This window comes from Manis pentadactyla, chromosome 10 (genome assembly GCF_030020395.1).
Source record: "Manis pentadactyla isolate mManPen7 chromosome 10, mManPen7.hap1, whole genome shotgun sequence".
Lineage (NCBI taxonomy): Eukaryota > Metazoa > Chordata > Mammalia > Pholidota > Manidae > Manis > Manis pentadactyla.
Genome location: NC_080028.1, coordinates 803,490 through 829,048, shown reverse-complemented (window position 1 = coordinate 829,048; position 25,559 = coordinate 803,490). Strand labels below are relative to the sequence as shown.

The following is a 25,559-nucleotide window of genomic DNA, read 5'->3' as shown; positions in this document are numbered from 1 at the left end:
GAACATAATCTCACTCCATCCAGGGCTCTGTGGCTCCCCCAATTCCTGGGGTGGTGGGGGCTCAGTCCCCAGGCCGCGCAGATTCAAGCGGACCCTGGGCGCCAGGTGACTCTGGCTTCAGGAGCAGGCCGGGGGTCTGCCCTGTGCGGGGCAGGGGCTCAGTGACCTCCCTCTCCTCCCTGTTCTGCCTGCACAGCTGCTGCCACTCGCTGCCACTCTTGCGCCATGAAGTCCTTCCTTACCACACTCTTGATCTGCTTCTAAATCCTTTCTCCGTCAGAGTCAAGAGGCCTCCCCCACCCAGGCTGAGGTCTGACCGACGCGCAGGGCCGTCTCCCGGGACTGGTGTCCGCAGCTTGGGGGGCCGCCCCACGCAGACACGCGGGATTCCCACAGCCCCCAGGTGAGTGGGCAGCGTGCCGAGGGGTCCGGCCTCCGAAGGCTGCGTGCGGGCCGGCCGCGCGGACTGTACCCCGCGGTGGTGACAGCATCCGAAAGGGTAAACGCTCCCAGAGCAGCGCCCCAAAACAGAGGTCAACGGCTCTGGGTGGTAGTTCAAAATTAGATAAACCGAAAAGCACGGCGAGCGACCTGCGAGCGCGGCTTTCGCTGCACAGCAAGGCCCCCCCGCGCCCCCAGCTGGCCCCGGGACCCCCCGCTGAGCGGTCCTGGGAGGGCCTGGTCTGGGGTGAGTGGGCGCCTGCCGGCGGAGGTGTCCCCCAGGCGGTGCCCTGGAGGGCCCGGGAGGGGGGCGGGGCGCGCTTGGGAGGGGGCGGGGGGCCTCCCCAGCCGAGCTCTCCGGCCGCCCCTTCCCTCGCCCCCCAGGCCTGCGGGCATCGCGGCTGCGCCCCCTCCCACCCCCTGTGACCGCCGCCTCTGCCCCGGGACCGCGACCTCCGCAGCCGGCCCGGACCTGGACGAAACCACACCTGTGAGCCGGGCCGGGGGCGGAGAGCGCGGGCGCGTCCACGCGGTCCCCGCCCCACGCCCTGCGGCCCCGAGCCAAGGCCCGCGCGCGTCCCGGGCCCCCACTGGCTCCTGCAGCAGGGTGCCCTGCCCTGCCCGCCCCCTCACCCGCAGGCGGGGCCACCCCGACCCCCCGGGTAAAGGCCAACTGCCTCTCAGGGCCCAGGAGCCCCTCTGCCGCCCCGCCCGCCCTCCTGACCCCTGGGTGCCCACCGCGGGGGTCCTTGCCCCGACACTTCCCAGCGCCCTGCAGGCTCCTCCTCCAGGTGCCGGAAGGGCGAATACAAACCGACCCGGGAATCCTGTCTGCTCCAGAACGGAGACCCCCTCCCTCCCTTTTCTTAGGGCATTTGCTTCAGGAAACTTGTGAAACTTTCTGTCCCTTTGAGATGTATGCAAACCTTCTGAAAAGGTAAATAAGCCTCTGGCCAGTGTAACAACCCAGGAATGTGCTTCTCAATAGTTTCACAGTCATCCCTTTGAAAGAATCACACTGTGCGCAGCACCCCCTCCCTGTCCTAGTAGGATTGTGACTTAACCTCTTGTCTCCAAGTTGTACCTACCTACCCGCTTGTCACAGACATATGATCATTCAGATTTTTTTTATTTGAATGGCTACCCCAATTACCAGGTAAATATAGGATGGACTACGAGTCACACACCAGGCTGTCAAGTCCTCTTTTTTTTTTTTGGTAAAATATACATAAGAGAGAAATTTCCATTTTAACCATTTTTAAAAGTACAATGTAAGGACATAAAATATAGTTACAGTGTTGTACAGCTTTCATCACCATCTATTTCCAGAACATTTTTTATCATTCCGAACAGAAACTGTACCCCTGAAACAGTAACTCCCGCCTCCCGGGGCCCACATAGCCTCTAATCTCTATCACACAGCCATCAATCTGCCTATTCCAGGTTGCTCATACAAGTGGAATCACACATACACTATGTGGCCCTTTGTGGGTGGCTTATTTCACTTGCTGTAATGTGTTCAGGGTTCGTCCATGTTCTATCAGAACTTCATTCCTTTTTAAGTTGGTCCATTATTGCATCGTATGTCTACACATTTTGTTTATCCATCCGCTTCTAGACGGACACTTGCCTAAGGGTGGACGTCCAGTTTCCCCAGCACCACTTGTTGAAAAGTCTGTCCTTTCTCCATTGAAATAATCTTTCCACCTTGTTGAAAATCGATTGACCATATGTATGAGATTTTAGCTCTTGAGGCCCAGCTGCCTTCCTCTGAGCAAGGATGTCTGTCCAGGTACCAGAACCGCATTCGCTTGATCACTGTAGCTTCATAGTAAGTTTTGAAATCAGGAAATGTGAGTCCAACTTTGTACCTTTTCAAGATTATTTTGTCTATTCAGGTCCCTTGTGATTCCATATGAATTTTAGGATAAAATTTTTTTTCTATTTCTTCAAAAAACATCATTGGGGTTTTGAGAGAGACAGCATTGATAATAGTCAGGGAGATGCATGCCAAGACACACGTCAAATTGTCAAAAGCTAAAGCCAGAGAGAATCTTGAAAGCAGCAAAGGAGGTGACTGGTCACATACATGGGCTCTTTGGCAAGATTCCCCAGCAGATTTCTCCTTAGACTCCTTGCAGACCGGAAGGCAGTGGGATGGATATTAAAAATCCTGAAAGAAAAAAAAAACCCTTTCAGCCAGGAATTCTATATCCAGTAAAACTATCTTTAGCCAGAAATTCTATATCTGGTAAAACTATCTTTCAAAAAAAAAAAAAAACTATCCCTACAGGAAATGCTATAGTGAGGCCTTCAGTCTGAAATGGAAGGACACCAGACAGAAATTCAAAGCCATATGAAGAAATACAGAACACTGGTAAAAACGACATAGGAAAATATAAAAGCTGATACTTTTGCAGTTTTGGTTGAAATTCCTCTTTTTATCCCTATATAATTTAAAAGGCAAATGCATGAAACAATAATATAAATCTCTGTTAATGGGCACATAATATATGGAGAGGTCTGTGACAACAGTGGGGGAGGGGGATGTGTGGGAGCACAGCGTCTGAACACTTGAAACCAAATTCACGTCATTTGAACTAGGTTGTTATAAGATAAAGATTTTAATTGCAACACAAGAAAAACAATCACACTGGAAAAACACACAGAAAGGGAAAAAGGGAATAAAATGGTACAGTACAAAAAAATCAAGTAAATACTAAACAAGGCAGATCTGGAGGAGATGAGATAGAAAGCCATAGAAGACACACAGAAAACAAATGAAATCTTTTTATAAAATAATCGCTTTAAGTGTAAATGGATTACTGTCTAATTAAAAGGCAAACATTGGCAAAGTGCATAAAAAATGATGAGCATCCACACGTCGTGTACAAGAGACTCACTTCAGGTACACAGACACCGACAGGCCGGAAGCGAGGCTGGGCTGGGGCATCGGAGCGCAGAGCGGCCGGGGAGGGCTGGGCTGGCTCTGTCTTCGCACAGGATAGGCTTTATGTGGGAGGCTCTTGAGGACACGTCACTGTTTCCCTTGAGGTCACATATGGAAAGGGTTGTGCCTGCCTGGGTCACATGAGACGGTGAGATTTCTGTCTGCAATCTCCTAATGCTTATTCCATAATAAATGGTTTAATTCTTTTCTTCCTCTGGGAGAAGGGCTCACCAGGTTGGTGGGAGACTTTCTTTTCATCGGTTTGTCCCAACTACGTCCACAGGCGGCCTCATCTCCTTCTCGCTGTTGCAGGAGACCCGCCGGGCCACTCTGCCCCCGCGACTGTCTCCTCCCCTTCGTCCTGCTCTACTTTTTCCTTCTGAAGGGCCCTCTGTACATCATCCTTGTAGCGTGCAGGACTCTCCCCTCTGCCTTGAGCTGCCCCTTGTACACTGGGAGGGAGCAAACAGCAGGCCACATCAGCAATGCCAAATGAGCGAACAAATGAATGCCTCGCGGGCGGCCTGAACTCACCGTGTCCACAGCCCGTGCCCGCTGCCGCGTCCACATCCGCCCACGGAGCTCCGCCCTCCAGTCGCTGAGGCCAGAGCGTTGATCTGTTTGCTGTACCCACGGTGCACACGAGGACACCCCACGGCCCCACCTGCCCGCCACACCCCGCCGTGCACCTGCCGATCCTGCTAGAATCAGGCAGCTCTCAGCCTCTCCCCTCTGCACCGTCCACTCACCTGTCTTGGGACCACCCTGTTCTAGCTGGAACCCCTCCCACACTTCCCGTTTGTTTCCCCAGCCCCCTTCTGCCTGGCCTCATGCTGGCGCTGGGCAGCCCATATAATCCACACAGGTAGCCTCCTGTGGTCTGCCTGCCCCATGCAAAGGTCAGCTCCAGGTGCTGACCAGAGGTCAGCCCCTCAGTCCGTCTGGGCTGTTTGCTCCAGCGCTGGGTCAGCGTGGCTCTGGGCTCAGCACTTGCTTGAGGAATGAACGGGGAGGGACGTCCGCAGGCTCACCCCAGCTTGTCCGTGAACCTGGTGTGGTTCCGCCCTTACTCACCCCCCATCCGGGGCGGCTCATCAGCACCTTCCTCCTGAGCAGGTGCGGCCTGGGGGAGGTGTTGCTGGCAAGGGAGTGGGCCTGCTGGGCCCTGGCGCGCTGGGTGTGGTCTCAAAACCTGGCCCAGCTCAGAATCCAGCACTGAGCTCCATGGACGCTTGGCAGCAGCCCGTGGGGACTGCTGGGCAGCTGGGACCTGCACACGCCCTCCCCACCCCATGCCCTGTAGCCTGAGCTTCCCTGGCCCTGGACAGGAGCTCAGTCATGGCCTCCGCCTGAGCCTCAGTTTCCCCTTCTGGGATGGCAGTCTGTGGCGAAGCCCTGAAGGAGCCTGCACCCGGGCAGCTCCGCAAACCCCTCATGCAGATCCTCCCCCTTCTCCACCTCCAGGTGGGCAAGGATTCCCGGGGGAGCCCTGCTCAGAGAGGGGGGTGTCTGTGCACTGCCAGGGGCTCCTGTGTGGTCCAGGACGGCGGAGCCGCAACTTGGTGCCAGGCTGCCCACCTAGAGCCAGAACTCTGGTCTCCTCACCAGCCCTGTACCCCAACAGGGAGAGGCACCTGGGGGGGCAGGGGTCTGCAGAGGAAGGCCTGCAATGAGGAAACATGCCGAGTGTGGAGCCCCAGCCTGCTGGCTGCGACCCTGACCTGGGGTACAGGGGGTACCTGGAGCCTGAGGGCTTGGCCTCCACCTCCGGGAGGTCCTCCCTCACTACTCCCCAACTCCTTTCTAGCCCCTGGCCTGACCAGGTCTCAGCACCCACAGGATGCCCCTCAGCAGCCCCTTTGTGGGGACACTGGCAGGTTCCAGAAGAGGCAGACACCCATTTCCAACGGTTTGGGTGGGTCTTTGGGCTGAACTTGGGGAGGCAGCCTGGACACCGCTCTCACACCCACACCCACACCCACACCGGGAGGCACTCTGTTGGGGTGTTGGTGTCTCCAGCCCAGAGGACGTCCTCAGGCGCAGCCCGGGAGCTCATACGCGGTGGGGGTAGGCAGGCGCCATCCACCGCCCACAGTTGGCCTCACCCCAGGCGGCAGTCACAACCTTCGCCCACTTTAACAAGCGTCCCTCACTGTGACCCTCCCCCCGACCTGCACCAAGGGGATACTTGCTCTGCGGACCCCATCCTTGCCGTCAAGGGAAGAGGCGAACCAGGCGGACAGGTGTTTACTGAGCAGACAAGGTCTCGCCCACCCCTAGTCTGCTGGGGACAGCAGCCCCCATTAAGGGAGGAAGAGAAGGCCCAGTGGCCGCGGCGGGCTGAGCGAGGGACAAAGGAGCCGGGGCAGCTCAGGGTGGCCTCTGGGAAGGCAGACCTGGTGGGCCAGCTGTGACGCCTGGTGTGGGGCAGGGGAGTCCACTAAAGGGCTAGGGGTCCCTCTGTGGTCCTTGGTCGTGGCTGCAGATGGGGGCCCCAAGGCCACTGGACACTGGCCTGGACAAGCTGGGCGGCTGGAGAGTGGGACATGGCCTGACCCTCTGGGAGGGTCGGTGCGGGGGTGGGGGGCTCTGGGTGGCATGCAGGACCCTGGGTTCTCAGCGGGGTCAGAGGGACAGCTGCGAGGCACTCTGGCACACGCTGGACGTGGCCCTGGGTCACCAGGGGCTGGCCAGCCTCAGAAAGCCCAGGGCAGCTCTGGCAGTCACTGGGCAGGGGCTAGTACTCGTCCTCAGGGCAAGGATGGTGAGGTGATCACGGGCTGCCCAGAGGGAGACGGGACCAGGCCGAGGCAGGGCAGGGCAGGGGCTGGGCCGCCTGGGGAAGGGGGCAGGCTGCCCAGCTATTTGGTTGGCCCCCACCCAGTGGGTTCAGGAAGGGGCTGAAGGTCCTTCATCTGACCTGAATCCGGCCCCCACCCCCAACGTCCGGCCCGAGGAATCCCACGAGCTGCAGGCCTCTGGAGAGCTGGGAGGAGCCTGAGCCCACAGCCTGGGGTCGGGTGAGACCACCCCCATGCTGAGACCTGGCCTTTGCTCTCAGAGCTTTGGGGTGCCTGGAGGTGAGTTGTCCCCCACGCCACACCCCAGCAGTCCATCTGGCATGCTTTCTTGTTCTGCATGAGACACCTGGGTGGCAGCTGGGGAGAGAGGAATGGGGGGTTGGCTCAGTGTGCCCAGTACCAAGCTGGTCTGGGGGCACACTCCAGCCTGGCCCCCACTGTGCGGCAGAAGGTGGGGAGGGAGCTGCAGGCCCCAAGTGCTCAGGGCTCAGGCCCCTTCTGGGCTGCCCAGTTCTCGGGCACCAGGGCCCATGGCTGTAGGCAGTGTCCCATCACGGAGGTGTCTACCTGGACCCCGAGAGCAGCAGGCACTCCGCAGACGTCACCCACTGAGCTGGCTCAGCCCCCCCCACCGCTCACGGGCCTGTGCCCGGCACCCTGGGACTTTGCCGTGTGGCCCACGTGGACTCCAGCAGTGGTCAGTTGTGGTGGGGGCTAGCCCCCAGGTCACCTGGCTGAAAGGCAGTGGAGCCCCAGTGCAGACCCCAGGCCCCAGGGGGTGACCTGTCACCTGCTGAAGGTGACCTTGCCAGGGAAAGGGACCCAGACTTGGCTGAAAAGCTCTTCTACGGGGTAGGAGGAGGTGGAGGACACAGGCTGAGAGACCCTCAGCAGGCCTGGGGACATTCTGGGGGGCAGGATGACTCAGCTGAGCTCAGAAGTGGCTCTGAGACTCCCCCCAAGCCACCCATCAGTGGGAAAGGGTCAGTGGGGTCTCGTGAGAGGCTCTGGGTGCCGGGGTGCTCTCTGCTCCCCGCTCTTGCTGGTCCCTCCTGCCCGCACAGCTTCTGCTGTCCACTCTCACTCCAGCATCCCCCAGGCAGCGGCCACCCTCCTGGGCCACACCTCAGGCCCACATTGTTAGCTGTCTCCTGCCAAGTCAGAGGTTCCAGGGATCTGGGCCTCCGTGGCTGGGTGGGCAAAGGCGGGTGGGAGGCCATCGTGAGTTCCTGGGCAGTTGGAAGCAGAGCCCTGCTCAGGGGTGGTAGACACTCAGGGAGGAGGACACAGTGACACACAGTGGGCCACCCAGCCAGGGGTGGGGCCAGGCAACTTCCTTCTGTCTGGCCTGTCACTACCTTGGCTCAGAAACCTGCCTGACCCAGGGGGCAGCCAGCCCCTCTGTCCCCAGCCAACCCCAATCTCTTGTACAGTGCCTGCCACATCCGCCGTGACAGTGGGAGACAGATGCCAGGGGCAGGCTCAGCGCAGAGGCGAGGCTCCAGCCCTTGTCCCCCTGCGGTGCCCAAGGGCCCGGCTGCCCTCTGGCCCAAGGCCCGGCCCTGGTACTCACTGCAGCGGAGGTCACACAGCTGCTGGGGTGCAGAGAAGCGCACATCGGTCCTCCGACCCTGCCGACAAGGGGCACCTGGCTCAGCACAGTCCCTCTGGCACCCCACCCACATCGCCAGAGGGACGGCCTCCAGGGCAGGCCAGGGCCCCACAGCTTCCTGGGGCAGCACCACCCACCTGGATGCAGGTGTGGGGTACACAGGCCTCCTCCTCCAGGATGTCCACGAAGGCAACTGCAGGGTCAGCTGTGAGGTCACCCTGGGCCAGGGGAGGGGTAGGTCACAGGCACTGGTGGCAGTCCAGGCTACCCCTGTCCTGCTGCACAGGCACACGTGCACGTGTGGTGCCCATGTGTCTGCAAGCCGTACAGCTGGTCTGGCCCTTCGCCCTCTCCACCAGGCAGCCGTGGGGCTGGCTCAGGCCAGGTGAAGGGTCAGCCACCCTCCCAGCATGATGCCCGCAGACCTGGCTCACTGAGGCTGGAGGGAGGGAGGTGGCCTGGAGCTCTCGGTGGCAGACAGGGGGCCACGTCTTCCCTCTGTGGCATAGGTGCACCTGGAATCGGGCGGGACTGTGCGAGAAGAAGAAGACCCGGAGGTGGCCCCGAGAGGGTGCGGGCTGGACGGCCATCTGCCAGGCTGTGAGGGCGGGGAGGTGAGGCCCAGCACCACGCCTGCTGCCCCTCCTCCCTCCCACGGGCCCAGCGACCTGTCCTGCCTCGCTGACCACGAGATGTTCTACACAAGCGAAGAAGAGGGTTTATTTGCCCCGTCCACAGAGCCAAGTCCCTAGGCCAGCCTCCCCACCCGCCTGCCCAGGCAGGGAGAGCTCACCTGGGAAGAGCAGCTGTTCGAAAGGGCACCTCACCCAGAAGCCCAGGCTGGTGGAGAACTGCAGAGAGGGTATGCAGGTGGCCATGCATGTGGGGGGTGGTCGGGGCTGGGACCTGCTGACCTCCTTTACAGCGCTTCGGGACGCCCCACCCCCACCGCCACCAGCCCTTAGCTCTGCCTATGGTCAGAGGGGCGCTGGACCCCAGGGCTAGGCTAGGCAAGGCATGATGGGTAGCTGCAGGCCCCCTACCCTGATGCCCCAGGCACCCCCACCTGCCTCCTTGCCCCCTTCCCTGCGCGCTGGTACTGCGCCCGGCAGACCACAGGCCAGTCCCCTTACCTTCAGGCAGAGCTGGGGCTGCGTGTCCACCAGTGGGTACTGCACCTGGGGTGAGCTCAGGTCAGGCCCTGGCCACGCTGAGCCACACCCACCCCGCCTGCTTGGGCGCTCACCCTGCCGTGGGCAGGCCCGCCCTGCCTGGTGGGCGCTCACCCTGCCGTGGGCAGGCCGGCCTGAGTGCTCTAGCTCTCGGCACTGGGCCCCTGGCCTCGGGCGCCAGCACAGGCTCACGTGGCCACTCACGGGGCAGGCTGGCTCCCAGCTCAGCGCCTGGCTGCCAGGGTGGTAGCGGATGGCGTCCCACAGCGCCTCAGTGTCTGCGGCCCCGGGCCCGGGCTGAGTCAGCAGCGCACGTGGGCCACAGGGCCTGGCACCTGGTGAGCCACCACGGGGACAGGCCGGGGCCTCACGTGCCCTTTGCCCGCGGGTCCCAGGCTGGGTCCGGGTGTGCGCACCCGCCGGCGTGCAGTCACCGAGCGGAGCCAAGAGCAGGGAGCCCCCCTGCACCCTCAGAGAGGCCCCCTCACGGGACTGGTTGCCCCCAGAGAGCCAGGGCACTGGACCCCAGCAGGGCTTCTGCTGGTGGGCTGCGGGATGGGGGTGTTGGAGCTCCTGGACACACCTTTGCCCTCCCAGCTGGACCAGGCTGAGCCCACCTGCCCGCCCACCTGCCTCCCACTCTTCTCGCCTCCCTCCAGCCCCCCAGGCACCACAGGGTACTTGCCGGCTTCAAAGGGGCAGATCTGGATCCGCACAGCATCAGGGGTGGCAGACCAGCCCTGCAGGAGGGACTGGGCTCAGGCAGGGCCTGACCATCCCCTTGTCCCCTCCCGGCAGGCCGCGGGCCGCGCCCTCACTGACCTCAAGGCACAGGCAGGGCAGCTCTTGGCTGTAGGGCAGAGAGACCGTCCTGGAGGCCCTGTTTGTTGTCACCTGCGGCAGAGGCGAGGGCTAGGGGCTGGGGGCTGGGCGCGGTGACACTGGGGGAGGAGAGACAGGGGGGCGGGGGCGGGGCTTGGGGCGGGTGGGCGTGGTCCGGGCTGGAGGCGGGGTGCCAGGCCGGGCCTGGGGCTCACCTGCACCAGGGCGCCCTCCTCTGCGCAGGTGAACCACTTGAGGCAGAGGCGCACGTAGTAGTCGGGGCCCCCAGGGGCCTCGGGCACCTGCACTAGAATGACCTTGCGGCTGCGGTCCACCCAGTAGGAGAGATTCCCGGCTGTAGGAGGGTGGCAAGTGGAGTCCATGCTGGGGCCAGGGGTCACCAGACCCAGGGCTCCATCTGTCACGAGAGCCTTGAGGTGGTGACCCCTGCCAGACCCAGGCATTTGGGAGTTGCCCACCTGGGGATCCATGGCGGATCCCCAGGTGGGCCTGGCAGGAGACCTCAGGCACGTGGGGGTCCGCAGCAACCCTGGGGGCCCTCCCAGGGGCACCAGGGCTGGGACCCGCCTGCTGGGGGGGCCTCACCAAAGCAGTCGGGCATGCTCCTTCCCACGTGCTCGTCCCCGCAGCCTGCAGATGACAGGGGCGATGGCGGGCTCAGTCTGCTCTGCCCTCAGGGTCTGTCCCGCTGGCTGGGCCTCCTCCCCAGGGAGGCCGTGAGCCCAGAGTAAGCCAATGCTCTTGCTGGGAGCTGCCCAGCACGGCCCTGCCCAGTCAGTCCCTCAAGGCCGAGGGCAGCTGTGCCCAGGCCAGCCCCACCTTCCACTTGGTACTGCTGCTCCAGCTGGACGCCGCAGAAGTGCGGGACACTCCTCAGGGTGACGTAGAGGCTCTGGGCCACGCTCACTTCAAAGCAGTCCAAGTGCACCTGGAGCTGAGCAGGGACTGGTGTGGGCCGGGCACACCTGGGCCTCTGCCCACCCAGCCCGCCCGGGCCAGCTGCTCCTCACAGAGCTGGAGCCCAGGGCCTTGCACAGAGGAGGAGGGGTGCCCATTCCATAGGCCTGGGGTCCAGGACAGGCTGTGGGTCGGGAGGCCGGGAGCAGGCCGTGGGGCAGCTGCTGGTGCCCAGCAAAGACTCGGGGCTGGACCCGCAGGTCCAGGTCAGGCCCTGGCCTCACCTGCCGCCCTGCCTGCAGCCGTCGGGAGGCACGGGAGACCCGCACGCTCTGACACTGTGTCTCCTGGGTGTCCAGGCTCATGGAGCAGGCCTCTAGGCCCCGAAGGCTCTCTAGGCAAAGGCAGGGGTGCATCAGACCATGGTGGTGGGGCTCCGTCCTCCCTGCCTCTCTGTGAAGTGCGGTTAGGGGGCCGCTGTGCCCTGTCCTGCCCCTGGGGGTCCGTGGCCCCTCTCACCGTGCATCGTGAGGGAGGCGTGCATGAGCAGGAGCAGGGAGCAGCTGCCATGCGGGGTACATCTCATGGCAGTTGACAGTGTCAGGGTCCCCAGGACCGACCTGGACATGGACATGGGGGGTGGCCGGCAGAAGCTGTTGAAAATATCCCCTGGGGAGAGAGCAGAGGGGTGAGGGCCATGGTAAGGCCACATGTGGTCCGGCGGGGCCTCGCAGCCTGGGAGGGGCCCTCACTGTCCTGCCCAGTGCCATCAGGGGATCCCCTGTGAGTGGCGGGCCCACCTCTGAACCACGTCTGTACTGTCTGCTGGGCATCAGGCAAAGGACCAGGGGGCGGCCTGAGCATGGGAGCTGTGGTCCCACTGGGTTACTCTGCCCAGCCAGCACACTCCATCACTCCCTTCAAAGAGGAGCCACAAAGGCCCTACAGGGGACACCTGGTCATGGCCCTGGGCCCTGCGGCCTAGGGCTCTGTCCATAGGCAACCAGCTTTATCGGCCCAGGTGGGCCTGGCCCCAAGGGCCTGGGCAGGGCTTGGGCAACTGCAGCCAGGCCAAGGGTCATGCAGGGCAGCTGGCCTGACATCAGAGGGGCTGGGGCCTCACCTTCCGGAATGGGGGCTGCATGGCATTTGGGGCTTGGCCAGGTTTACAGGTGGCGGCGGCTTCAAGAGCAGTGGTGTTAGTTCCATGCAAGGCACCAAAGGCAGGGTGGCCTGTGCCCCACGGACTTGGCTGCCCAGGTTCCTCCTGCACCCATGGCACGGCTCATCCTCAGGCCTGCTGGCATGATGGTGAAGGGCCCCCAGGTAGGACAGTGCGCCCAGGAAGGGAACGCCTGTGTGCTCAGTGGGTGCTTCTGGGGGCCCAGGACTCCCAGGGCCCCTCAAGACCTAGGGGGCCTGTGAGGAAGGCCCCTGCTGGGGCTAGCCCCCAAGAGGGAGTAAAGGGAAAAGGGTCAGGCCCTGCAGCCCCTCCTCTTCTTGGGAAGGACCACCCTTAAGACGAGGTTGAACTGTTGAAATGAAGGTGAAGGGAGGGAAGCCCGGGGAAGATGAACACCAAGACCCTTCTCTGCAGAGTAAGCAGAAATGAGTGCCTGCAGGGGTCAGAGCTCAGAGAACTGAGATGAGGCGCAGGCCTGGGGACACCGACCGGCCATCCCTCCCATCCTCGGGTCACAGCGCTTCCACTCAGAGGCCTTCCTCCACCGAAACGGGCAGGTGGGTGACGGCGAAGGCCTGCTGTCCGCAGGAGGGGCAGGGGCACCACTGAGGCTCGGTCAGACTGCCGTGGTCGGCCACCGTGGTGGCACCCGGAGCTCGGAGAGTCCCTGCTCAGCAGCTCCAGAAACAGATGGCAGGGGCCGTGGGGGCCACAGGATCTGGATGTGTCCCCAGAGCAGAAACCTGTGGATCCCTCCATGGCTCAGACAGAGTTAGGGGGACCAGATCTACTCTCCTGCCTGAAACAGCCTGGAAAACTGGACAGAATATGTGGAGCAAAGATCTTAAGGACACGAAGAAACAAGGACGGTGATGCCCGAGAGAAGGGAGACAGACAAGCAAACTCCAGGGGGGCCACTGCCATCGCAACAGGGTTCTGGGCACAGGCAGGGGCCAGGGAGACTTGGCTCCTTCCTGAGTGAAGGGGTGGGGACAGACCCAGCGAGATGGGAGGAGGGGATGCGAGGGCTCTGGAGGGTGTCCAGCAGAGCGGCGTCAGCACGCAGGCGTGAGGAGGCCGGCAGAGGCAGGGCTGAACCAACCTCAAGGATTTGGGGAACAGTACCCTGCACCCACACAGGGCAGGTAGCCCCGTTCCCAGCCAGATTAGAAGCCCCCCAGTGCACCAGGCTCTGGGTGCAGCGTACACGAGAGACCTGCCTCTGTGAGGGGGATCACCAGCCTCAGACTGAGCCACACTCTGGTGCAGCCTAACAAGCCTGGAAAGCAGGACCCAAAAAGGTGAAGCTGTTTCCAAGTAATTGAACTATATTCCAGAAAGAGCTCAAGAATATTTGTAGGAATAAAAAAACAGTGTAAAATTCACAATGTCTGTCATCCAATACAAAATTAGAAGCCCTGCAAAGAGTCCGGAAAACACAGCCCATACCAGGGGGAGGAATCGGTTAATTAAAACGGACACAGATAAATGAATTAATAGACTAAAACATTACAACAATTATTATAATTGTATGCCATATGTTCAAAAAATTAATTATAAATATGGAAGATATTAAAAATTCCCAAACCCAGCTACACATGAAAACTACAATATCTGAGATGAAAAACACATCAGGTAGGTAAGATTAACAGCAGACTAGACATTGGTTATAATACCTGACAACACAGATTTCAGGGCAAGGAGTATTACCAGGGGAAGATGGTCATTTCATAGAAATACAGGGAGCAATTCATAGGAGTACACAACAGTCCTAAACTGATATGCACTTAATATCACAGTTTCACAATACATGAAACAAAACTGATAAAATTACAAGGAGAAATAGACACGTCCACAATTATAGTTGTAGATTTCAATGTTCTTTTATAATTGACAGAATGAGTGGGCAGAAAATCAGAAAGAACATAAGTAGTCTTGTACACCACAGCTGACCAACCTGATTGACGTTTATAGGTCACTCCACCCACGCCCAGCAGAACCTGCTTGCTTTTCAAGGGTTCACGGAACATTTATCAAGATAGACCATATTCTGGTCCACAAAACAGTCTCAATAAATTTAAAAGGATTTAGAGCATACAAACCATCTTCTCTGACCAAAATGCTATCAAACTAGACATCAATAAAATATTTCTGGAAAATCTTCAAATATTTGGAAACTAAACAGCATAGTACTAAATAACCGATGGGCAAAAAATAAATGAAAAGGGAAGTTAGAAACCATTTTGAACTGAATACGAATGAAAAGACAACAAATAAAAAAACTGGATGCCGCTAAGGCTGCATTTAGGGGGATGTTTGTAACACTGAACTCCTATATTAGAAAAGAAAGATTTCAAACTAGTGACCTAGGCTTCCACCTTAAGGAATTAGAGATAGAAGAGTAAAGTATACCTTGAACAGAATACAGTGTTATATGTCAATTATATCTCAAACTGGGGAAGAAGAATAATGAAACCCAAAGTAATCAAAGGAAATAGTAAAGATCAGAGTGGAGACCAATGAAATGGGAAACAGAAAAGCAATAGAGAAAAATCAGTAAAAGCGTATGTTCTACTTTGTAGATTCTTCTAGAAAATTGAAAAAGAGGGAACAATTCAGAACTCTGATATCAAACCTGATAAAAACATTGCAAGCAGAGAAGACTACAGAACAATATACCTCATAGCTATAGAGTAAAAACTCTAAGCAAAATTTTAGTGAATTGAATCCAAAGATATATGAAAGGATAACACATAATTACCAAGCATGGTTTGTCTCAGGAATGCAAGGTTTGATGTTTGAAAATCAATCACCGTAATTAACTATGTTAGCAAATTAAAAAAAAAACATGACAGGTGGGGCGGAAGATGGCGGCGTGAGTAGAGCAGCGGAAATCTCCTCCCAAAACAACATATATCTATGAAAATATAACAAAGACAACCCTTCCTAGAATAAAGACCAGAGGACACAGGACAATATCCAGACCACATCCGCACCTGAGAGAACCCAGCGCCTCGCGAAGGGGGTAAGATACAAGCCCCGGCCCCGCGGGAGCCGAGCGCCCCTCCCCCCAGCTCCCGGCGGGAGAAGAGCAGGCAGAGCGGGAGGGAGACGGAGCCCAGGACTGCCGAGCACCCAGCCCCCGCCATCCGGGCCAGAGTGCAGGGCGCTCGATACTAGGAAAACAGGGCAGCAAGAAAAGTGAGCAGGCACTGGAGGCTGGGCGACAGAGGACATAAGAAAAGCGCGCGACCATTTTTTTTTTTTTGCTTTTTTGCTGCTTTGTTTTGGCGAGCGCTGTTTGGAAGTCTTAAAGGGACAGGGACCCCAATATTAGGGAAACAGGGCAGAAAGACCGGTGAGCAGAGGCCTGAGGCTGGCACCGGAGAATAAAGAAAAACGAACGACCACCTTTTTTTTTTTAAATAAAAATTTTTTTTTTTTTTAATTAAAAAAATTTTTTTTCTTGTTTTTTTTGTGGTCGTTGTTTTGCTTTGGCGGGTGCTTTTTGGAAGTCTTAAAGGGGCAGGGCGGGCCACTTAATCCAGAGGTAGGGAATCCGGGACCTCTGGGCACCCTAACCCCTGGGCTGCAGGGAGCAGGGAGGCCCCTTACGGAGATAAATAGCCTCCCAGCAGCTCCTGCTCCAACGCGACTCCACCATTTTGGAGCAGCTGCCCGAGCCAGGCCACGCCCACAGCAACAGCGGAGATTAACTCCATAGCAGCCGGGCAGGAAGCAGAAACCCTGTCTGCGCGCAGCTGCGCAGCACAAGCCACTAGAGGCCGCTGTTCTCCCAGGAGAGGAGGGCCACAAACCAACAAGAAGGGAAGTCCTTCCAGCCGTCACTCGTCCCAGCTCTGCAGACTATTCCTATCACCATGAAAAGGCAAAGCTACAGGCAGACAAAGATCACAGAGACAACACCAGAGAAGGAGACAGACCTAACCAGTCTTCCTGACAAAGAATTCAAAATAAGAATCATAAACATGCTGACAGAGATGCAGAGAAATACGCAAGAAAAATGGGATGAAGTCCGGAAAGAGATCACAGATGCCAGAAAGGAGATCGCAGAAATGAAACAAACTCTGGAAGGGTTTATAAGCAGAATGGATAGAATGCAAGAGGCCATTGATGGAATTGAAATCAGAGAACAGGAACGCATGGAAGCTGACATAGAGAGAGACAAAAGGATCTCCAGGAATGAAACAATATTAAGAGAACTGTGTGACCAATCTAAAAGGAGCAATATCCGTATTATAGGGGTCCCAGAAGAAGAAGAGAGAGAAAAAGAGATGGAAAGTATCTTAGAAGAAATAATTGCTGAAAACTTCCCCACACTGGGGGAGGAAGTAATCAAACAGACCACGGAAATACACAGAACCCCCAACAGAAAGGATCCAAGAAGGGCAACACCAAGACACATAATAATTAAAATGGCAAAGATCAAGGACAAGGAAAGAGTGTTAAAGGCAGCTAGAGAGAAAAAGGTCACCTATAAAGGGAAACCCATCAGGCTAACGTCAGATTTCTCAACAGAAACCCTACAGGCCAGAAGAGAATGGCATGATATATTTAATACAATGAAACAGAAGGGCCTTGAACCAAGGATACTGTATCCAGCACGACTATCATTCAAATATGACGGTGGGATTAAACAATTCCCAGACAAACAAAAGCTGAGGGAATTTGCTTTCCACAAACCACCTCTACAGAACATCTTACAGGGACTGCTCTAGATGGGAGCACTCCTAGAAAGAGCACAGCACAAAACACCCAACATATGAAGAATCGAGGAGGAGGAACAAGAAGGGAGAGAAGAAAAGAATCTCCAGACAGTGTATATAACAGCTCAATAAGCGAGCTAAGTTAGGCAGTAAGATACTAAAGAGGCTAACCTTGAACCTTTGGTAACCACGAATTTAAAGCCTGCAATGGCAATAAGTACATATCTTTCAATAGTCACCCTAAATGTTAATGGGTTGAATGCACCAATCAAAAGACACAGAGTAACAGAATGGATAAAAAAGCAAGACCCATCTATATGCTGCTTACAAGAAACTCACCTCAAACCCAAAGACATGTACAGACTAAAAGTCAAGGGATGGAAAAACATATTTCAAGCAAACAACAGTGAGAAGAAAGCAGGGGTTGCAGTACTAATATCAGACAAAATAGACTTCAAAACAAAGAAAGTAACAAGAGATAAAGAAGGACACTACATAATGATAAAGGGCTCAGTCAAACAAGAGGATATAACCATTCTAAATATATATGCACCCAACACAGGAGCACCAGCATATGTGAAACAAATACTAACAGAACTAAAGGGGGATATAGACTGCAATGCATTCATTCTAGGAGACTTCAACACACCACTCACCCCAAAGGATAGATCCACTGGGCAGAAAATAAGTAAGGACACGGAAGCACTGAACAACACAGTAGAGCAGATGGACCTAATAGACATCTATAGAACTCTACATCCAAAAGCAGCGGGATATACATTCTTCTCAAGTGCACATGGAACATTCTCCAGAATAGACCACATACTAGGCCACAAAAAGAGCCTCAGAAAATTCCAAAAGATTGAAATCCTACCAACCAACTTTTCAGACCACAAAGGCATAAAACTAGAAATAAACTGTACAAAGAAAGCAAAGAGGCTCACGAACACATGGAGGCTTAACAACACGCTCCTAAATAATCAATGGATCAATGACCAAATCAAAATGGAGATCCAGCAATATATGGAAACAAATGACAACAACAACACTAAGCCCCAACTTCTGTGGGACACAGCAAAAGCAGTCTTAAGAGGAAAGTATATAGCAATCCAAGCATATTTAAAAAAGGAAGAGCAATCCCAAATGAATGGTCTAATGTCACAATTATCGAAATTGGAAAAAGAAGAACAGATGAGGCCTAAGGTCAGCAGAAGGAGGGACATAATAAAGATCAGAGAAGAAATAAATAAAATTGAGAAGAATAAAACAATAGCAAAAATCAATGAAACCAAGAGCTGGTTCTTCGAGAAAATAAACAAAATAGATAAGCCTCTAGCCAGACTTATTAAGAAGAAAAGAGAGTCAACACAAATCAACAGTATCAGAAACGAGAAAGGAAAAATCACGACGGACCCCACGGAAATGCAAAGAATTATTGGAGAATACTATGAAAACCTATATGCTAACAAGCTGGGAAACCTAGGAGAAATGGACAACTTCCTAGAAAAATATAACCTTCCAAGATTGACCCAGGAAGAAACAGAAAATCTAAACAGACCAATTACCAGCAATGAAATTGAAGAGGTAATCAAAAAACTACCAAAGAACAAAACCCCCGGGCCAGATGGATTTACCTCGGAATTTTATCAGACATACAGGGAAGACATAATACCCATTCTCCTTAAAGTCTTCCAAAAAATAGAGGAGGAGGGGATACTCCCAAACTCATTCTATGAAGCTAACATCACCCTAATACCAATACCAGGCAAAGACCCCACCAAAAAAGAAAACTACAGACCAATATCCCTGATGAACGTAGATGCAAAAATACTCAACAAAATATTAGCAAACCGAATTCAAAAATACATCAAAAGGATCATACACCATGACCAAGTGGGATTCATTCCAGGGATGCAAGGATGGTACAACATTCGAAAGTCCATCAACATCATCCACCACATCAACAAAAAGAAAGACAAAAACCACATGATCATCTCCATAGATGCTGAAAAAGCATTTGACAAAGTTCAACATCCATTCATGTTAAAAACTCTCAGCAAAATGGGAATAGAGGGCAAGTACCTCAACATAATAAAGGCCATCTATGATAAACCCACAGCCAACATTATATTGAACAGCGAGAAGCTGAAAGCATTTCCTCTGAGATCGGGAACTAGACAGGGATGCCCACTCTCTCCACTGTTATTTAACATAGTACTGGAGGTCCTAGCCACGGCAATCAGACAAAATAAAGAAATACAAGGAATCCAGATTGGTAAAGAAGAAGTTAAACTGTCACTATTTGCAGATGACATGATACTGTACATAAAAAACCCTAAAGACTCCACCCCAAAACTACTAGAACTGATATCGGAATACAGCAAAGTTGCAGGATACAAAATCAACACACAGAAATCTGTGGCTTTCCTATATACTAACAATGAACCAACAGAGAGAAATCAGGAAAACAACTCCATTCACAATTGCATCAAAAAAAATAAAATACCTAGGAATAAACCTAACCAAAGAAGTGAAAGACTTATACTCTGAAAACTACAAGTCACTCTTAAGAGAAATTAAAGGGGACACTAACAGATGGAAACTCATCCCATGCTCGTGGCTAGGAAGAATTAATATCGTTAAAATGGCCATCCTGCCCAAAGCAATATACAGATTTGATGCAATCCCTATGAAACTACCAGCAACATTCTTCAATGAACTGGAACAAATAATTCAAAAATTCATATGGAAACACCAAAGACCCCGAATAGCCAAAGCAATCCTGAGAAAGAAGAATAAAGTAGGGGGGATCTCACTCCCCAACTTCAAGCTCTACTATAAAGCCATAGTAATCAAGACAATTTGGTACTGGCACAAGAGCAGAGCCACAGACCAATGGAACAGACTAGAGAATCCAGACATTAACCCAGACATATATGGTCAATTAATATTTGATAAAGGAGCCATGGACATACAATGGCGAAATGACAGTCTCTTCAACAGGTGGTGCTGGCAAAACTGGACAGCTACATGTAGGAGAATGAAACTGGACCATTGTCTAACCCCATATACAAAAGTAAACTCAAAATGGATCAAAGACCTGAATGTAAGCCATGAAACCATTAAACTCCTGGAAGAAAACATAGGCGAAAACCTCTTAGACATAAACATGAGTGACCTCTTCTTGAACATATCTCCCCGGGCAAGGAAAACAACAGCAAAAATGAGTAAGTGGGACTATATTAAGCTGAAAAGCTTCTGTACAGCAAAAGACACCATCAATAGAACAAGAAGGATCCCTACAGTATGGGAGAATATATTTGAAAATGACACATCCGATAAAGGCTTGACGTCCAGAATATATAAGGAGCTCTCACGCCTCAACAAACAAAAAACAAATAACCCAATTAAAAAATGGGCAGAGGAACTGAACAGACAGTTCTCCAAAAAAGAAATACAGATGGCCAACAGACACATGAAAAGATGCTCCACATCGCTAATTATCAGAGAAATGCAAATTAAAACTACAATGAGGTATCACCTCACACCAGTAAGGATGGCTGCCATCCAAAAGACAAACAACAACAAATGTTGGCTAGGCTGTGGAGAAAGGGGAACCCTCCTACACTGCTGGTGGGAATGTAAGTTAGTTCAACCATTGTGGAAAGCAGTATGGAGGTACATCAAAATGCTCAAAACAGACTTACCATTTGACCCAGGAATTCCACTCCTAGGAATTTACCCTAAGAATGCATCAATCAAGTTTGAGAAAGACAGATGCACCCCTATGTTTATCGCAGCACTATTTACAATAGCCAAGAATTGGAAGCAACCTAAATGTCCATCAATAGATGAATGGATAAAGAAGATGTGGTACATATACACAATGGAATACTACTCAGCTATAAGAAAAGGGCAAATCCAATCATTTGCAGCAACATGGATGGAGCTGGAGGGTATTATGCTCAGTGAAACAAGCCAAGCGGAGAAAGAGAAATACCAAATGATTTCACTTATCTGTGGAATATAAGAACAAAGGAAAAACTGAAGGAACAAAACAGCAGCAGAATCACAGAACTCAAGAATGGACTAACAGGTACCAAAGGGAAAGGGACTGGGGAGGATGGGTGGGTAGGGAGGGATAAGGGGGGGAGAAGTAGGGGGGTATTAAGATTAACATGCATGGGGGGTAGGAGAAAAGGGAGGGCTGTACAACACAGAGAAGGCAAGTAGTGATTCTACAACATTTTGCTATGCTGATGGACAGTGACTGTAAAGGGGTTTATAGGGGAGACCTGGTATAGGGGAGAGCCTAGTAAACATAATATTCGTCATGTAAGTGTAGATTAGTGATAGAAAAAAAAAAAAAAAAAAAAAAAAAGGGCAGTTCCTGTGTGGTAACCTCCAACGAGTTCTACACAAGGGTATAAAGGGCATATAAAAGTGTAGGCAAAGGGTCTGTTTGTGTTTATACAGAGGATCAAAGCCTAATTGGGCTACCCCGAAAATGAACTAAGATACGATATGAAAAAGAACTTCCAACATCTGCACCCTCTGGAAGACTCATGCCAGAAGATGATCATCAAAAAACCCCAACAAAGATCCACGCACTGCTACAGCTGTAGATGCACTCATCCCACCAGTTCCTGGACCTGCCATGGGAATGAGGAAGGAGATATCTAAGCTGGCCTGTGCATACAGTAAAACAACAAAATTAGACTGGATCTATACTGTTGGAACTCAACCAAGAATTTGGAGAAGTGCAAATTGTAGCGCTCCAAAGTCTTACAACTACAAACTATTTATTGTTAAAAGAACATATGGCATGTGAACATTCCCCAGGAATGGGTTGTTTTAATTTGTCTGATTTCTCTCAGACTGTTCAAGTTCATTTGGACAATATCCACCATATCATAGATAAGTTTTCACAAATGCCTAAGGTGCCTAACTGGTTTTCTTGGTTTCACTGCAGATGGCTGGTAATTACAGATATGCTTTGGTTATGTAACTATACTCCTATTATGTTAATGTGTGTGTGCAATTTAAGTAGTAGCTTAAAACCTATACATGCTGAAGTTACTCTACAAGAAGATATATCAAAGAAATAATCAATCTTCCCATGTTTTCTTCTGCCTGCTACTTCTATAGCTTTTCTTCTTCCTTCCTAATTACAACCCTTAAATAGAATTCGTGCCTCATATCAAATTTACCGAGTATCATAATTCTTCCAAGTGGTAAAGATACCTCAAGACAAATGCTGGGCATAGAAGCCACAGGGCATAAATATGCAAAGAAGTAAAAAGCTAACTTTTTCAAACAATAAGGCTTCTCTCTCACTTACCAACTCTACATTTCCCTGTACGGCCCCGGAAGATGACTGGTTAGCCAGAGACGGGTAAGATTCCTCAAGGGAGGAACAACCTAAGACAGGCACAGTCGCAGGGGGTCCATCAGGTGAGAAATTGGGGATCAACAGAGGTGAGGCTTAGAACCTCACTCCCCCGTTCTGAGAAATCTTCTGCATACGTGGATGTTTTATTGCCCTTGTCTAGCTTGGATTAACACATAGTCTACAGGCACACACCTGATCATCTACATGTGCTCTCTTACAACACTAAACTATGTTTTCTACCTTTATCTTGTATCTACCTACCACTTCAGCATTTTATTAAAAATAATAATAATAAAGAGAGAAATGTGGTATCCACATATAAATCAAGTATAAAAACCAAATGAGTATTCATATTTGAACTGACTGTTTATAGTTCATAATGCATGAGCAAAACCGAAAGTTTCTGTGATGGCTGCCCTTGTACTGTTCACTATGTAACTTATTCATTATGTAAGAATTTGTTCTACATGTAAAAACTTGTTTGTTATGCCTCAGAAGATTGGAGACTGACAAAAATTAGGCTTGGGGTGGAATAATGATTGTGCATTGAGCATTGACTCCCCTATACAGAATTTTATTGTCGTTAACAACCATTTGATCAATAAATATGAGAGATGCCCTCACAAAAAAAAAAAAAAAAAAAAAAAGACAGTCTTCCAATGGTAAAATAAATTAGTAACCGGGATGTAATGTATAACATAAGGAATATAGTCAAGATATTGTAACAGCCTGGTAGGGTGATAGCTGGAACCTAGAATTATGTATATAAATGTTCTACCACTGTGTTGTACACTTGAAACTCATGTAATGTAATACTGTGTGTCAACTACCCTTCAATAAAAAATAATTATTAAAAAAAAAAAACATGACAATATCAATAGCCTGGAAAACAATAACATTATTTGACCAAATCCAGCATCTTCTCCTAATAAAACCACTCTCAGCAAACTAGGGACAGAAGGGAACTTTCTCACACTGATAAAGGCCATCTGTGGGAAACCTATAGTTACTATCATATTTAATAATTGAAAGAATTTTTTTTATCCTAAGATCAGGATAAAGACCAGAATTGCTGCTCTGATCACTTCTATTCAGCATGGTATTGGAGATCCTAGTCAATGCAATAAGGCAAGAAAATAAACTTCCTTCCAATTTGGAAAGGAAGAAGTACATGTCTTCATTTGCAGATGACAGAGTTGTCTCTGTAGAAAATCTCAAGAAATCTACAAAAAAAGATACAAGAACTAAGGAGTGAGTTTAGCAAATTGCAAGATACACAATCAATATACAAAAATCTACCATATTTCTTATATTAACAAAGAACAATTGCAAATTTAAAAAATTTAAGTGCCATTTATAATAACAATATGAAATACTTAAGGACAAGTCAGACAAAAGATGTATAAAATCTATGCCCTGAAAAGTACAAAATATTGCTGAGAGAAGTTAGAGAAAAACTAAATAAATGGAGAGTTATACTGGGTTCATGGGTCAGAAGACTCAATATTGTTAAGATGTCAATTCTCCCCAAATTGATCTATAGATTTAAAGAAATCTATAAATAAAAATCCTTTTGTAAAAGGCCTTTTATTTATTTATTTATTTATTTTTCAGAAACTGACAAGATGATTCCAGAATTCATATGGAAATGCAAAGGATCTAGAACAGCCAAATAAGCTTTGATAAAGGACAAATCAGAAGCCTGACGCTGACCACTTTCAGGACTTAATATAAAGTAATCACGTACAGGGATCAGGACTGTGCTGTATTGGTGTCAAGACAGACAAATGGATGGGACAGAAGACAGCCCCAAAGTAGACGCGTCCACATAGGGACAATTGATTTTCAACAAGCATGCCAGGCGGCTCACTAAAGAAAGAACAGTCTTTTCAATAAATAGTGCTGGATCAACTGGATGTCCAAATGCAAAAAAAATGAGCTTTAATCCATTTGTTGCACTATATACAAAATTCACTCAAGATGAATTGTAGACTTAAACGTAAAACTAAAAAATTTTAAAAAGAAAACAATAAAAACGTTGTGACCTTGTGAGCTACGCAAAGATTTCTTAGCTGTAACACTGAATCATGACCCTTTAAAAGAAAAAAATTGATAAACTAGACTTCATCAAAATTCATCTTTGAAAGACACTGTTAAGAGATTGAAAATACAAGTCACAAGCTGGGGGAAATACTTGCAAATCATATATCTGATAAAAAAAACTTGTATTCAGAGTCTGTGAAGAACTTTCCAAATTCAGTCATAAGGAAACCAACAACCCAATAAAACCTGGACAAAAGCTTGGACAGATACTTCACCACTGAAGGTACAAATGCAAACAAGCATGTAAGAGATGCCCAACACCGTTAGGCATTAGGGAAATACAAACTGAAACCACAACACACCTCTGTCACCTACGAAAAGGGCCAGATCCTAAGGGACTGACTGTACCAAGTGCACAAAAGGTGTGGAGGGACTGAGTCCTCACCGGCTGCTGGGGGGAATGTAGAATGTAAAGCACTTTAGGATCTGGTGACTTCTTTAGTAGGTAGGCACCTGCCATATGATACAGCTGTTCCACGTGTGATATTTACCTGCATAATGAGAAAGCCTTGCCCGTGAATGTTCTCTGTGGTTTTACTTTTAGTGGCCCGAACCTGGGAGCAACCTGAATGTCCATCAACAGGAGACTCAGCAAACAGACCACGGGAGAGCGATGCAACGGCGTGGATTTTTGACCCATGATGAATCTAAGAATAATTATACTGAGTGGGAGAAGTCAGACGTAAGAGTACACACAGTCTGATTCCACTTCTATAAAATTTTAGGAAGTACAAAGTATTCTCTATGGACAGAGAGATCTGTGGTTGTTGGGGGAGGAGGAGAAGGGGAAGGGCTTCCAAGGGGACAAGGACACTTTGGGAGTGATGGAAATATGCATTATCCTGACTGTGGTAATAGTTTCACAGGTGTAAACATATGTAAGACCTTAGCAAATGGATTACTTAAAATATGTACAGTTTGCATTAATGTCAGTTATATGTCAATAATACTTAAAAGGTCATTTCCTCTCTCTGCCCATTTACAATGTGTGTTGGAGAACAGCAAGCTTCCGAATCCTCCCCCACACACAGTGGGACACGTACCCAGCTTGGCCCCCTGGCAGGGGTGCTCCCCCAACTCAGTCTAAGTTTACACAAATCAAAAGTGGGAAAAAGAAACAATAATAAAAAGGAAGGAGAAGACTTAAACACCCAGGGCACAATTGTCTTCATACCCTCCGGGACTTCTCTTCATAAGCACCCTCACACCCTCAGGGGCGGGAGGGCTACAGCAGGGGTGGGGCAAGGGGACGGCAGGCTCCGCCCCCTCCCCCTCCCAAAATGATGGAGATTTTTTTAAAAAGCTAGTGAACAGTTGTTTTGCCCTTTGTTCTCACTGCGTGCTCAGCGCTAAACAGCAGGAGTGACAAAACCCTCCTCCCAGCTGGTCCAAGATCTAGATAACTGCCAGCCCTGCCGTCCGGGGCCCACCGTCGTCT

At 51.3% G+C, this 25,559-nt stretch overlaps 1 protein-coding gene across 13 annotated transcripts in view; it reads right to left on the bottom strand.

The window, feature by feature from the left end:
• Window positions 1-1,290: 1,290 nt before the first annotated feature.
• Window positions 1,291-25,559, bottom strand: part of IL17REL (interleukin 17 receptor E like) — a 38,063-nt gene continuing 13,794 nt past the window's right edge. The window contains exons 3-20 of one of the 13 annotated variants that reach the window (XR_008999553.1): window positions 11,236-11,385; window positions 11,001-11,110; window positions 10,639-10,753; window positions 10,405-10,449; window positions 10,014-10,153; window positions 9,799-9,870; window positions 9,662-9,716; window positions 9,091-9,254; window positions 8,938-8,982; window positions 8,632-8,655; window positions 8,239-8,402; window positions 7,942-8,022; window positions 7,766-7,823; window positions 7,318-7,421; window positions 3,926-6,549; window positions 3,623-3,843; window positions 3,345-3,522; window positions 1,291-2,614 (exon numbers count right to left, since the gene is read on the bottom strand). Coding sequence is in view for 4 of the 13 variants with exons in the window: in XM_057508419.1 (XP_057364402.1) it covers window positions 6,449-6,549; window positions 7,766-7,823; window positions 7,942-8,022; window positions 8,230-8,402; window positions 8,598-8,655; window positions 8,938-8,982; window positions 9,091-9,254; window positions 9,662-9,716; window positions 9,799-9,870; window positions 10,014-10,153; window positions 10,405-10,449; window positions 10,639-10,753; window positions 11,001-11,110; window positions 11,236-11,385 (1,367 nt within the window). In the remaining 9 variants the exon portion in view is untranslated. Of the gene's footprint in view, window positions 2,615-3,344; window positions 3,523-3,622; window positions 6,550-7,317; window positions 7,422-7,765; window positions 7,824-7,941; window positions 8,023-8,229; window positions 8,403-8,597; window positions 8,656-8,937; window positions 8,983-9,090; window positions 9,255-9,661; window positions 9,717-9,798; window positions 9,871-10,013; window positions 10,154-10,404; window positions 10,450-10,638; window positions 10,754-11,000; window positions 11,111-11,235; window positions 11,386-25,559 lie in introns of those variants that run through there. The other 12 variants (XR_005029092.2, XR_005029094.2, XR_005029097.2 and 9 more) reach the window with 12 other exon arrangements.